This window comes from Periplaneta americana, chromosome 1 (genome assembly GCF_040183065.1).
Source record: "Periplaneta americana isolate PAMFEO1 chromosome 1, P.americana_PAMFEO1_priV1, whole genome shotgun sequence".
NCBI lineage: Eukaryota > Metazoa > Arthropoda > Insecta > Blattodea > Blattidae > Periplaneta > Periplaneta americana.
In genome coordinates this window covers 43,244,819-43,260,738 of record NC_091117.1, presented here as the reverse complement: position 1 = coordinate 43,260,738, position 15,920 = coordinate 43,244,819, and the positions used below count along the sequence as shown (strand labels likewise).

The window sequence follows — 15,920 nt, the reverse complement described above, 5'->3', positions numbered from 1 at the left end:
TTGTATTCCAATGGATACCATTCCATTGTGGAATCCTGGGAAATGAGAATGCGGATGCTTTAGCAAAGAAGGGCAGCACTGCTACTTACAGACCTGTTACTAAATCTACGTATTACTCTGTAAAAAGATTTATTAAATCTACATACTTAGACTTCAACAAACAAAATTTGATAACATAATCCCAAGGGAAAAAATGGAACTCTCTGCATCAAAATCCACAGTTAATTCCCGATTTACCACGAAAATCGTCTGTAGCTGCATTTAGATTGGCAACAGGCCATGATTGTTTGGCCAAACACCTGCATAGAATTGGAATATATCAGTCCCCTAACTGTCCATTGTGCAACTCAAACCAAGAAATGGATTCGGAACACCTCAAAATCTGTGCTTCAGTGGCTGGTCATGATAATATCTTTGAAAAAAATTGGAGTGCAAGAGGTCAAATGACTTTATTGTCAAACGCCTGGCATTAGAAAACAACAACAACAACAACATTTTTTGACCAAGCATTGAAAAGACACACAGAAATAAAAACGGTTATAGAGCATCCTGGTAAGAAGTTTAAAGTTTTCTCGATAGAAGCTGTTTGATTGCTATAGGCCTATACCAAATTTATTGATAACTGTAATTTCCTGATGAGATAGCAAAAATGTGTTGTAACAAGTTTTCCAGTTTCCTTTTTACGTTTTCTAATGTGCGATTTTCGTTAAAAATTGAAGTCTCATTACAAGCTACGCCTACGTATTTAATTCCCTCGTCTTTATCAGTACTAGCAATTGTTCCTTACATTGTTATTCATTTTCAATAATGAAAGCCTTAGATTTTTCAAGATTAATACTGTTAAACCTATTTCATGTAATATATGAATAGTTGTTTGTTACTAAGATTGATGTTGCAAAACATAGTGCAGTTAACGGTTGTGTCAGGTGTCAATTTAAATCGATATTGCTGAGCTACGTTTTGATCTGTAACGTCGTTTAAAATGTGATTATTTATTTATTTATTTAAATATTTATTTATTTATTTATTTATTTATTTATTTACTTATTTACTTATTCATTTATTTACTTATTTATTTATTTATTTATTTTCTTCTACGTCCATAAAAGAGTTAAAAACCATAGGACTTGTCAAAGTTAGAAAGAAAGAAAAACAATAATTAAAACAGAAAACAATAATTAAAATACATAAAATTACAATAAATTAGGACCAATGTAAACCCACACGTTTTTCATCTAAATTGCAGGAATAGAGGTTTGTTATTCTTTTGATGCATCTTTTAAATAACCTTAAGTCATTCATACAGTATATTTAATTTCATCCGGCGAACCATTATATATTTTTAAACCATAGACCAGCCGTGGCGAGAACGTGACTCGCGAGACATTGTGGCACGCAATGATAGCTGTGCATTTCTCTTGCTTCTAACGTCCGCCAACCCCCCACCCTCTCACTCACTGGAGTCAAACTCCGTTCCATTTGTATTTGTCTCTGACCTGCGAGTAGCATATGTCTCTCTCGAAACCATGTACGAAAGAGCCAAGTACGATGGGAGGACGCATTTTTTTTGCTGTCAATATGATGAGAATATTAAATGTATGATTTGTTCACAAGTATTACGTGGAAAACGGTTGTATAACATAAAACGTCATTATATTACATGTTACTGATGAAACATTAAAAGGTTAAGTGTTATTGTTGTTATCAACATCATCTTCATCATCATCATCATCATCATCATCTCTGTACATCGACCTTTTTTCAGCAGATGTACGAATAATGCGGTTAGATCTTCAATTTGAACTCACTTATTTACTATGTGATGTCAAATGAAAGCTAGATGTAAGAACTTGAGAAATGTTGAACTTTCAAATCTTTGCCAAAAAATAAATATCCGAAGCTTCGTTCTTTCGCTTGCTCTGTTGAAGCCACGTTCGCTACAACTTACGTTTGTGAAAAATTATTTTCAACAATTAAAATAGCAAAAACCAAATTTAGATCACGACTGACAGACAAATACCTTCGTGATCAACTACGACTGGCAGTAAGTGACATAATTCCTGATTTTGAGACTTTGTCGCAGAGACATTCTGAAGACAGTTAATTTTAGGTTGTGATAATGTGTCCTATGTTTTCTTGTTCATTTCTTTCTTCGTTACACGTGCTAAACATTAGTTTATAGCCTTGTACTGTATAAAATTATATTTAAGTGCTTGACATAAGGAAAATGAAAATCCGTTACTAAGTCAGACAGTTGCTTCACTTCCTCTTCGGGTGTCCGCCTCCCTCCATAGGTGCTATGCACGTTGCAGGTTACACAGTGGCTCGACGCACGATTACATTTTCGCCACCTCTGCCATAGACCATGTATGTTTTGTTGAAACTTGTCAATCGATGTGCTGGAATATTAAAATTTTCCTTAAAACGAGTCTTGTAATAATGAAAATCACTATTTCGATAAAAATGGTTCTTATTAGAAAGTATTAATTCCATAAGCTTAAAAAATATATAGTCTATAAAGCATAAACGGTTAAAATATAAAAATTCTTAAAATATTCCCTACATGATGTACGATTATCAACAACTGTCATGCATCTCACAACATACTTCTGAGCAATAAAGACATTACTCATCTTCGGACCTGACACCCAGAAGCATATGCCATAAGATAATCTCGATTCTACTTTAGGACTGAATGGTTTTATGACACAAACATGATCTCAAATTTCCAATTTGGTAACAGACAACATTCATTTTCTGAATATCCTAGTTAAATAAGAAGGGTGACATCTGGTCTCCCTGCATCACTCCGGAATTACTACGTATTGATCAGTACGTCAATTAGGGGTTTGTATTTGTGTTTTGTTTCTGTGACATGCTTTATGAGAAGATACGATGAAAGAATAATGGAACGGAGAAAAATTCTCTCCGGCACCGGGACTTGAACCAGGGTTTTCAGCTCTACGTGCTGATGCTTTATCCACTAAGCCACACCGGATACCCATCCCGGTGTCGGACAGAATAATAATAATAATAATAATAATAATAATAATAATAATAATATAATAATATATTTATGAGAAGGATTTTCATACAGTCGGGTAATGAAGAATGCTGAATATTTGCTACCGGAAGTTTATGACTGATGCTGTCGAAAGCTTTACTCACATCCAAGAAGACGACATATGTTGATGGTTTGAATGTTACTGGTTTGTTTTTTTTTTTTTTTTTTTTTTTAGAATTCCATCAATTATACATATTTATGTTAATTCAGAAGTAGTAACAAAACCTGTCTGGTACTGAGTTAAGAGTCTGTAGTCTCTTATAATAGTCTACGATCTAACACTTTAGCTATTAGCCTATTACTCTTTTAACCACAGAACAGAACGCTTATGATTATGATTATGATTATTATTATTATTATTATTATTACGAGGGGCATCTAGAAAGTAAGTTTCCCGATTTTTTACCCTTGAAAGTAAACGTAATTAGCCGTGTCAATTGCGCATGCGTAACAGATCTATGACGTATCAATCATATGCCAGCCGGACAGGTCCCGCCTGGTGCCAGTAGCGTGGCAGCAGTGGTTCGAAATGGAAGCTCTTATTCCTTCTCCCGCCACCTCGAGGTTCGGTCGGTGATAAAGTTCTTTAATGCACAAAGCATTGCCAGCTCTCATCGGCAGCTGTCAGGTCTATGAGCCGAACCCCTTTCTCTCTCTCTCCCCCTCTCCCTCTCTCTCTCCCTATCCCTCTCCCCCTCTCTCCCTCTCCCTCTCTCTCCATCTCTCCCCCCTCTCCCTCTCCCTCCCCCCCCTCTCTCTCTCTCTCTCAAGAAGTTCCTGTACTCCGGTGAGCGTTTTGACAACGACGAAGAGCTGAAGACGTCTGTCACACACTGGTTCCATTCACAGGCGGCAGAGTTCTACGACAGAGGGATACAAAAGTTGATTCCACGATACGACAAGTGTCTCAATTCTGATGGTGGCTATGTTGAAAAATAGCTGAAACATTGCTGTACCTGTTGCCAATAAATGTTTTCCTGAAAGTGTGTGTTCTTTTTTAAAAAAAATAGGGAAACTTACTTTCTGGATACGCCTCGTATTATTATTATTATTATTATTATTATTATTATTATTATTATTATTATTATTATTATTATACTTGAACTCGCCCGGCCAATCGCACAGGGGTACTGAAATCCCGCCTCCAGTTCCGCGCGGGAAGCAAGCCATGTATTGTGGGTCCCTATCACCACGGCATGGCGCGTCCTCAGGTTGCGGATAGAGGAGACGGCCTCCAAATATGGAGGGTAGCTGCGAATATATTGAATAAGCAGTCGTGGACAGCCGATAACGGGTGGTCCTCCAGCTTGGGGGTTGGGCGAAGGGCTAACAACCCATCACCGTAAAAAACAGCCTGTTACGAATCCCTACAATAAGCCTCGGAATATGACTGATTCTCTGGCACGACCACAGGAAGGGAATAAGGTTTTGAGATTTGGCACTTGGAACGTAACTAGTCTTTATAGAACAGGAGGGGTAACATTAGTAGCAAAAGAACTAGCTAGATATAGAATAGACTTCGTGGGAGTACAAGAGGTTAGGTTAGATGGGAATGGCATATCACAAATAGGAGATTACTTGTTGTATTATGGGGAAGGAAACAATAATCACCAATTAGGAACAGGATTCTTTGTTCATAAAAGAATAAAATCAGCAGTAAAAAAGGTCGAATTTATCAGTGACAGGTTATCATATTTAGTACTTAAGGGTAGATGGTGCGACATCATAGTTATAAATGCTCACGCCCCTACAGAAGAGAAAGACGACCATATAAAGGATAGCTTCTATGAGGAATTGAAACATAGTTCCCTAGATATCACATGAACATTTTATTGGGGGATTTCAACGCTAAAGTAGGACGGGAGGATATTTTTAGACCAACTATTGGAAAAGAGAGCCTACACGCAATTAGTAGTGACAATGGAGTTAGATTAGTCAACTTTGCCACATCGAAAAATTTAATTGTCAAAAGTACAACATTCCCCCATAAGGATATACATAAATATACTTGGACTTCTCCAGATGGATTGACACACAACCAAATAGATCACATCTTGATAGATAAACGGAGACATACTAGTATAGTAGATATTCGAACTTTCAGGGGTGCAGACTGTAATTCTGACCATTATTTGGTGATTGGAGAATTAAGAGAAAGATTATCAGTAGGCAAGCGAGTAGAGCAACAAGTTAATATTACTAAATTCAATATTTTGAAATTAAAGGACGAGGAAGCTAAGCAAAATTATCAGGTCGAAATTAAGAATAGGTTTGCCACTTTAGAAAGTTCCGACGAAGCTGAGAAAGAATTAGATGTTAATAGCGTGTGGGAAAATATCAGAGATAGTATAAAAATTGCAGCTGAGCAGAGCATAGGTTATTATGAAACTAAGAAAAAGAAACCGTGGTTTGATGAAGATTGTTGCATGGTAGTAGAAAGAAGGAAACAGGCAAAATTGAAATTCTTACAGGATCCAGTTGAGGAGAAGAGAGATAATTATTTCACTGAAAGACGGGAAGCAAGTCGTACACTTACGAATAAAAAGAGAGGTTACTTGAATGAAAAACTGAATGAGGTAGAAACAAATAGTAAGAATAAAAATATTAGAGATTTATATAAGGGTATAAAGGAATTTAGGAACGGATATCAGCCAAGGGTAAACGTGATCAAGGATGAGAATGGTGACTTGCTTGCAGACTTTCCATCAATCCTAAACAGATGGAAAAACTATTTTGCGCAACTACTAAATGTACATAGGCCAAATAGAAATGATCGGGACGAAATTGAAACACAAACTGCTGAGCCATTTATACCCGAACCCAAGCTTTCAGAAGTCGAAATTGCGATAGAAAATCTGAAAAAGTACAAGTCTCCAGGTATCGATCAAATTCCAGCAGAATTAATACAAGAGGGTGGAAGTGCATTATATAGCGAAATTTATAAACTTGTACTTGCTATTTGGGAAAAGGAAATTGTACCAGAACAATGGAAGGAGTCCATAATTGTACCTATTTTTAAAAAGGGGGACAAAACCAACTGTGGTAACTTTCGAGGAATATCACTTTTGTTGACGTCGTACAAAATTTTGTCCAATATTCTTTTGAGAAGATTAACTCCGTACGTAGATGAAATTATTGGGGATCATCAGTGCGGTTTTCGGCGTAATAGATCGACTATTGATAAGATTTTTTGTATTCGACAGATAATGGAGAAAAAATGGGAGTATAAGGGTACAGTACATCAGTTATTCATAGATTTCAAAAAGGCATATGACTCGGTTAAGAGGGGAGTATTATATGATATTCTTATTGAATTTGGTATTCCCAAGAAACTAGTTCGATCAATTAAAATGTGAAACATACAGCAGAGTCCGTATAGGTCAGTTTCTATCAGATGCTTTTCCAATTCACTGCGAGTTAAAGCAGGGAGATGCACTATCACCTTTACTTTTTAAATTCGCTCTAGAATATGCCTTTAGGAAAGTTCAGGATAACAGGCAGGGTTTGGAATTGAACGTGTTTCATCAGCTTCTTGTCTATGCGGATGACGTGAATATGTTGGGAGAAAATACACAAACGATTAGGGAAAACACGGAAATTTTACTTTAAGCAAGTAAAGCGATCGGTTTGGAAGTAAATCCCGAAAAGACAAAGTATATGATTATATCTCGTGACCAGAATATTGTACGAAATGGAAATATAAAAATTGGAGATTTATCCTTCTAAGAGGTGGAAAAATTCAAATATCTTGGAGCAACAGTAACAAATATAAATGACACTCGGGAGGAAATTAAACGCAGAATAAATATGGGAAATGCGTGTTATTATTCGGTTGAGAAGCTCTTATCATCCAGTCTGCTGTCCAAAAATCTGAAAGTTAGAATTTATAAAACAGTTATATTACCGGTTGTTCTGTATGGTTGTGAAACTTGGACTCTCACTCTGAGAGAGGAACATAGGTTAAGGGTGTTTGAGAATAAGGTGCTTAGGAAAATATTTGGGGCTAAGCGGGATGAAGTTACAGGAGAATGGAGAAAGTTACACAACACAGAACTGCACGCATTGTATTCTTCACCTGACATAATTAGGAACATTAAATCCAGACGTTTGAGATGGGCAGGGCATGTAGCACGTATGGGCGAATCCAGAAATGCATATAGAGTGTTAGTTGGGAGACCGGAGGGGAAAAGACCTTTAGGGAGGCCGAGACGTAGATGGGAGGATAATATTAAAATGGATTTGAGGGAGGTGGGGTATGATGATAGAGACTGGATTAATCTTGCACAGGATAGGGACCGCTGGCGGGCTTATGTGAGGGCGGCAATGAACCTTCGGGTTCCTTAAAAGCCATTTGTAAGTAAGTAAGTAAGTATTATTATTATTTCATTTCTAGTAGTGATGTCATTGATGATGGGTAATGGTCGTGCTGATAGCGATGATGGTATTATTAACGATTACAATAGTCATGTATAGTCTAGTGACGGTAATTGCGGTAGTGATGCTGATATTGGTTGTAAATTGTGTTTATAAAAGCGACATTTCCTTTAAGTATATTCTTATTGCTGTTAGCAGACTCAACACAGAACATTTTGTGTATTGGTATCTTTCGTGACACAATTTGAAGTCATTTCCTTTGTACTGGGATCGAAGTTCTCTGCCATTGACCCCAATTAACATTTCATTGTCGAAGGATAATGAAAGCTAATATTCCGGACAGATGAGTGAAGTGCTTTATACTGAGCTAACCCAAATCAGAAGGTTAAGTTATTCACTCTATATGAAGGAGAAAGCAATGCTCGATATTCAGAAGACATCGTTCTTAAAATGCTTTACTTTTGACAATTTCGTCACTTTCCAAACTGATGTCTTGGATATGGCTTTCCGTTGAGTTAACTTTCTTAGCGATTTCGTGGGAGAATTTTGTAGTCTGTATTCTGGTTATCGAGTTTTTCTTCAGTTAAAACGCAATTTATCCTCCTTTTTATTTCAAAACGAGCCAGTTTCTCTCTCTTTTTCATTAAATTGTGGACTGTTGAACTTGCAGTTTGTTGAAAGCCAAAATATTTCTGTAGAAATGTATCACGAACATTTTTGTAAAATGTTTCGTAAAATAATTATTACAAATGAAGATCCGACTGCCTCCGTGGTCTGTTGGTCAGCATGCTGGTTTCCAGATCAGGAGGTCCCTGGTTCGATTCCCGGGCTCGACTTTCGGTGAATTGAAGAAGAATTCCCTGGGTGTCTAGACTCTGTAAATTTGTATGAATGTGAGTGTGATTGTGAGTGTGCCGGGTTAATATTAATTAACCAATCATCACAAATGTAAAAAAAAAAAAAAAACATCATGGACTGTCGCTGGGCAGTAACCTGAACACACGTTTCAGCGTCACATTGTTGACAAGTAACTCCATCTGTTAGCGCAACCATAAAGCATCTTATAGATGCTATAGAGTTACCAACAACGAAAAAAAAAAATGAAGATCCACTGTTCTATTGTATTGACACGAACTAAACTGCACCGCACTGAATGGAAGTCAACTGTATATTACTTGGTTATTTAACGACGCTGTATCAACTACGAGGTTATTTAGCGCCGATGGAATTGGTGATAGCGATATATTTGGCGAGATGAGGCTGAGGATTCGGCATAGGTTACCTGACATTTGCCTTACGGTTGGGGAAAACCTCGGAAAAAACCCAACCAGGTAATCAGCCCGAGCGCAACTTCGAATCGGCAGGCAAGCGCCTTAACCAACCGAGCTACGCCGGTGGCTTAGTCAGCTGTATATTAATGCTCTAACGAATTCTTCAGCTCGTATTATCTATCTAAGATATGCAACACAAAGTCTTTCCATGTTCATGGAAAGGGAGATGTTCATACTATTTCCTCGAAAGTAACGTTTGACCTATAGCAATAAAAGTCTGGCGACATTTACCTGAGGGAAATCTGTTTTCTGGCAAACACTGTTTATGGCAGGTGTTTGACTAGGTTCTGGGCACGTGTGTAGCAATAGCTTCATAGTTTACTGTGAAATGTGACACTTGGTACTTACGTTTTGTAAAAAGAAGAAAAATCAGGACCATGTGTGAGCGGAAAGGTAATCAGATTGGATTATTCGCAGACGACATGTTTTCACATGATTTCTTGTCTATTTTTCTTCTTTCCTTGCTGAAGAATAACTGTCTTGGCACCGTACACGACATGCAAATCCATCATCCTTCTCAGGGTGACTGGACTGTGTGCTGCAAGCATAACAATGGTGATAGTCACAATTTTGATTATGAACATTTATTATGCACTAAACATATTCCGGGACATTCGGTTTAACTTGAATAGGCATTGTAATTGAAAACGAATGTCTGAGCCTAAATAATCTCAGATCAAAATAATAAAGAATTACATTTATAACATTAGATCCCAATGTAAAATCCTTAGGCATAAGCTTATAATTTTTAAAGCAAGCTTTCTGATAGATGCCTGAATATATACACAGCGTCTGTTTTATTTCTTTACCGCTGAGTGACACTCTAGACTGGGCTAGGTTTCCGTTATACGGACCAATAGTAACACAACATTACTCCGTACTAGTAATATTGTTGTATTAAAATAGAAGTCAAATGCTTAGCTTCATTTAAAAACATTCTGAACCAAGTGTTCGGAGCTATAAGAAAGTTTTTTTTTCAATTCTTTTATTTGGAAAAATCCTCGAGGAACCTCTGGACCACTTAAAGACATAAGGAGCCAAATACATCTCAAAGGAGCGGCAGAAACGGGCGACAAGCTGAAGAAGAAATGGGCAAGACATGTGATGTGACTCAACGAGAACCGGTGGACACACATCTTTACGACATGGGACCCAAGGATTGGCAAACGCAACCTGGAAGACAGAAGGCAAGGTGGACAGACGAACTTAGATCAAGATTCGGCCATCCATGGTCAAGAACAGCGAAAGACCGACAACAATGGAAGCTCATTACAAAGTGACTTGCAATCAAAGCAGTGACTAATGAACAGCGGAACCTTCAGTGTTAACCCAGACAGCATCTTAAAACAAAAGTGACCATCATTCCCGGAGTGGCTAACCGGGAACTGCTTGACAAACCACCCTGTATAGTCAGGAGGCCCTTGCCCTTCACAGGATTTTGTGGCTAATTCTTAATTTCTTAACTTATTTAAAAATAAATAGGCCTATTATATAAAATTGACATAATTATAATGCCTTTTAGCACCGAAATTAATTTGTAAAGATTAAATCACTGTGAAATGTAATACGACACAGTTTTTATTCACCGAAATTTAATTCTCAAGTATGAAGTGGTGCTTGAAAGCAATGAATAATATTTTTATCCAATAGTAATATAATACAATAATTACCTAAGTTTTGATTCTCACATAGAAAATTAGTAACAAAAGCCAATAGATAAAAATAGTTTTACTTGTATAAAAAGTCATCAACACGTGCTCTTTTAAAGTAAATTATGACAAAAATTAGGAAAAAGAAACAGTTGATATATATTTTACATGTTATATTCTCTATGTGTTAGTTCTTTCTCTACATCTTCCCCCCTGGCAGTAGTATCTCTAGGCGACGATCAGATCGTGCAGGGGGCAAGTTCCGAGGAATCTGGTTGATTAAGCTGTTAGAATGTGTTGACAATGTTGCATATAACCGTATGTGTAGGAAGAATGAATCACAGTCTCTATTTTGGCTAGATCTAGATCTGAATGAAGTGTTTCATTTCTTATGTACCATGGTGCTCCAGTGATTATCCTTAGTGCCCGATTTTGGAATGTTTGAATACGCTTGATTTGACTTATAGAAGCCGATCCCCATAATGAACATCCATAGAGCCAAATAGGTTTGAGAAGCATTACATTTATTAACTTTTTGTTGGAAAGAGAAAGACAAGAGCTGGAAAGTATTGCTTTCAATCGATGAAGTCTGTATCTTAATCTCTGGAGGGTGTAAGTGAGATGTTTATTCCAGGTCAAGCGACTGTCTAGAATGAGTCCAAGATATCGTACTTCTTCATGCTGTGGTACTGGTGAACAGATGAGATATAATGGAAGTGATTTTTCTTTTTTGAGGTATGTGAATGTTACTGTTGATGACATATTTGTGTTCATGGCTGTTCTCCATTTTTTGTTCCATATTTCAATTTCTTGTACAAAGTTTTGTAGATTGGTTGTCACTTATTCACCAGTATCTCTTTTGCTAAGGACAGCAATGTCATCAGCGAACTGAGCTACAGTTAGAGAATCTGATTTAGGTGTTTGTATATAATGAGTGTAAATTAAATAGAGAAAAGGGGCTAGAATGCTCCCTTGAGGTACACCTGCAGAAATATATCTAAACTGAGACTGTACACCTTCGTAAATTACTGTATAAGTTCGTCTTCTAAGAAATGATTGAATTAAACGGTAGTATGTGTCACTAAGATGGTTATTTAGTTTGATTAAGAGGCCATTATGCCATTCTTTATCGAACGCCTTTTCTGTATCAAGGAAAAGGCCTAAACAGATTTGTTTCTTTTCATAGGTGTCAAGAATTATGTTAATAATCCTGTGTAATTATTGCGGACAGGAATGCATTTTTCTGAATCCTAATTGAGTATTTGGTAACAATGATTCCAGATGCGTTAATAGTCTAGGTAATAAAAGACGCTCAAATATTTTTGAAAAGGGAGGCAGAAGACTTATAGGCCTGTAGTTAAATGGATCAGTACGAATTTTATTCGGTTTAGGAATCATTACAATATTAGCGTGGTTCCATGTTGAGGGAAAATATGATAAGCGTATCATTGCATTGTATATCTGTGTTAACAGTACTATAGTTATTCTAGGCAGTTGCAAGAGGAGATGTTGTGTTATATAGTCATGTCCAGGGGCTTTTTTTGTGGGTAATCTATTAATCGTGTTTCTGACTTCAGCTGGAGTGAATAGTTTACAAATTGGAGACAGTTGTAGAGGCTGGTCTAAAGTATTGTTCACTTCTAAAGTTGTAATATTATCTTCGTTGTCATTAGGTTTAAATTGGTTTTCTAAAATTTTGGAAAATATCTCAGTTTTATCATTCGGGCTTGTGAGCCATTGATTTTCATATTTTAGTGGTAGGATCTTTTCAGTTTTTTTGGTAATTTGTCTTGTTTTACGCCATAGACTGCCATCCCTTGAATCTAAGGATTTTAACTGATTGTCAGATACCTCTCTGTATAATTCTTTTAGGGCTAATTTTAGTTCTTGTGTAGCCTTATTACAATTTTGCTTATGGGGAGGATATTTTGTTCTTTGCCATAGTGCCCTGGCTGATCTTTTCACATATTGGAGCTGTAAGATATGTGGTGGAAATACTGTTTTTCTTCTAATTCGATTAAAGTTTAAAGTATTGGAAGAAGCCGTATTTGCAGCTGTTTTAATATTATTGGTAAGTGTATTTATTTCCATATCTATATCGCTTTTATTTTTAGGGGAATCTTTAAGTTAGTAGAGATATCAAGGCAAGATATATATTCATGTCAGTTAAATGGGTGTCTTATGAGCGTGTATTTATTACATGAATTCGGAATAGCTGCTGATAAAGTCAGAAGAACAGGTAAATGATCTGAAGTCAATTCAGGTATAACTCTTGGAACACTACAAAAATGTTGGAATTGTTTACCAATAAAGAAATCAAGCAGGTTAGGCATATGTCCTGAATCTGGATAATGTTTAGCTTCAAAAAGGCATACTATTTCCCAATTGAGTTTAAAAATTTGATCATATAGCATAATGCCTCGGGGATTGGTTACGTTGGATCCCCATCTAGGGTGTTTGCTATTAAAATCACCTCCTAATATGAATCTGAATTTCATATCATGAACTATTTCCCAAGTCAAAGTGGGCGTGACACGCTGGTCCGGAGCAGAATAGAAAGAACCTATTTGATTGTCTGTACTATCAATTTTTATTTGTACTCTTTAAATTTGTACTGCATCCTCTAAAATTGGGGGAAGTTCGTTATGACACAAATCTGCTCTGATAATTACTGCAGATCCACCTTTTCTGCTTCCAGAGGGATGATCAGCTCTATATATCTTATATCCAGATATGAAAAACTTTAGATTTGGAGCAAGTTTAATCTCAGTAATCAACATTATGTCAATATGATAAGTATTCAGAAAGAAGACTAATTCATAGTACTTATTATTTAAACTTTGGCAATACCATGTGCTGATAATGAAAGTTGTCTGTGGAATGTTATTCATTTTGCAGTACTCTTGGGAGTAACAAATTCAATGAATTAACCAGAGGTTGTATTAATGATATGAACATATCTAGTTTCTTAATCTTGTCAAGGAATAATGCATTATTTGCAATTAGAGTATTATCTACAGTACCTTGCTTGTTAACCGAAGATGCTGCAATACTTGAATTTAAGGGCCGATTGGAAGTTTCCCTATGTATATTTGAAAATGGAGCATCTTGTGCAGGAACCTTTTTCAGCTCTGGAGGGGAAGCTGAAGTTTTATCTAAAGATGATGTTCCTGGTGTTGGTTGAGATCTGTATGGAACTGTCTGATGCCTAGTTGCTCCTCTTTGTAGTCTTGTATGTTCAGGACAACCTCTGTAGTTGGCTGGATGATTCCCTTTACAGTTTGTACAAATGGGAGGAGTGTCTTTTGGTTTATTACATTTCTCTGTAGGGTGAAGACCTTCACATTTCACACATCTTGCAGTCTGATTACAGAAGTTTCTTGTGTGTCAAAATTCCTGGCATCGCATACATTGTACAATAGTTTTTCTTGGTTTAGGCGCTTCCACTTTTATTATTCCGTTATAAAGTCAGGTTAAGCTGTATATTTCAGGATTTTTAGGATTGTGTTTCAGATCTAGGAAAAATAAAGGTAACGGTAATTTGGTGATTGGATGTCTAACCGGTAGCATCTGTATAGGTTCATAACCCAATTCTTTAAGTTCTGACATCATGAATTCTATATTACAACTGTGATGTAGTCCCCTAATGACTACACGAAAAGCTTTGTCAGATTTCATCTGATATGTATGGATTCAGCTTGATGTGATTTTAAATAATCAATTACCTCTCTGTATCCATCTATGAGATTCATATTTAGCTTCACTTTGTTATTTTCAACAGTTATGTGTCGAAAGCCGCCACAGTCCAGCGTTTTGAGCTTATTAATCATAGAATTAATATTCAGAATATTGTGAATATAAATTAGTGGTGGTTTCTTTGGTGTAGATGTTTCCATCTGAATGTGATACGATGACTCTTGTGGGTCTCTTTCGTTCAAGTCAGCTAAAGGTGCAAATGCATTTGATGTCGGTATAGCGGTTTCATGATTTAGTTTTTGACGTTTTGTTGAATTTGTATGAGTTGCAGAGTTGGACATGTTATTTTGAGACATATTAAATTAATTTATACAAATCAATGTAATAGAAGTGATTGTTTGCAATATGAGATAGTCACTTGTCACTATTGTCTTGAGTTATGGCAAGATTCACTGATAATATTAAACACTATTAATTAATAATAAAATAAAACTTTTCAGTAGAATTAAATGCCACAACACATCAGTAAGTTCACAATTAACAATTATTAATACGCAACAAATACTATTGAACAAGAATTCCTTTTGAAAACTTAATATTAAGAGCACACAATCAATCTCTATTCTGCGTATTTCACCGCCTTCTCGATCCATCCACTTAAATCTCATTAATTTTTTTCAGTAAAACATTAATAAGTTATTAAATGTAATCGGTGACGAGAACGCCGGTGACTAAAATGTAACCGGTATAATGACGACATCTCCTGTGACAAGAATTGCTAGACCCCAAAAATAATAACAAAAAATAACAAATAATAATAATAATAATAATAATAATAATAATAATAATAATAATAATCCGTAGCGCTACAGCCCTTTAAGGACCCAGACCAACCAGCTGGCTGCTCGCATCACGTCCACATGCCGAAGGAAAGGTGGACGATCATCCAAGCAAAATGGAGGTACCTTGTGGATTGCACGATGATCCCCACATCTTTCCTAACCGGATTTCGCTACCTATCGTAGCTCCTCAAATGTTCACGATGCTGAGTGGGCACCAGTCTCTTTTATCTTGAATTTCTTGAGGACTTATTCAGCATTTTCTGTAGAGGTTAGTAATCGCCCAGAGATACTCTACGTTTGGGATGTAACAAAGTCTACTTAACATATTCTTGTCGAAATAAATAAGTAAATAAATAAATAATTAATTAAGTAAATAATTAAATAATGAAATAAATAATTAAGTAATGAAATAAATAACTAAATAAATAAATAATTAAATAAATAAATATTTAGATAATTAAATAATAAAATAAGTAAATAAATAAATAAGTAAATAAATAAGGAAATAAATAAACAAGTAAATAAATAAACAAGTAAATAAGTAAATAGATAAATATGCTAGTTTCAGGCTATATTAATCAAGCTCGGCAACACAAGTTGATAAAAGGAAGTGGGTGTAGAACTGTAGATAGGTATCACTAGCAATAGTGTTTTATTCCTTCAACTTTCTGGAAGGCGAAAAAAGGAAAGATTGGAGAAAGCTGGTTTTGCAGTGAAAGACCTACCCTTGGCAGAACACTGAATGATTATGGTTGTGTGTTTTAAAAAAATCCTTTTTTTAAATTTAAAGCAGGATAGAGGATAATGTTAGCCGAAATTGAGATTTACGTTATTTACTATACGTATGGTTTTGATTCTATGGTAGTACTATGTAGAAATAAACTGTATTACTCTCTAATCAACACTGGAGCTAAACTCGGAATATTTGTTTGGTAAATTCAGTTAATCAAATTTAGGAAATTAC

The 15,920-nt window shown here is 36.0% G+C and overlaps 1 protein-coding gene across 2 annotated transcripts in view; it reads right to left on the bottom strand.

The window, feature by feature from the left end:
• LOC138694940 (uncharacterized) overlaps positions 1-15,920 on the bottom strand; it is a 413,472-nt gene that overhangs the window by 141,551 nt on the left and 256,001 nt on the right. For both annotated transcript variants that reach the window (XM_069819149.1, XM_069819158.1), the window contains exon 2: positions 9,118-9,307. In XM_069819149.1, the coding sequence (XP_069675250.1) occupies positions 9,118-9,148 (31 nt within the window). In that variant the 5' untranslated portion in view covers positions 9,149-9,307. The remainder of the gene's footprint in view (positions 1-9,117; positions 9,308-15,920) is intronic.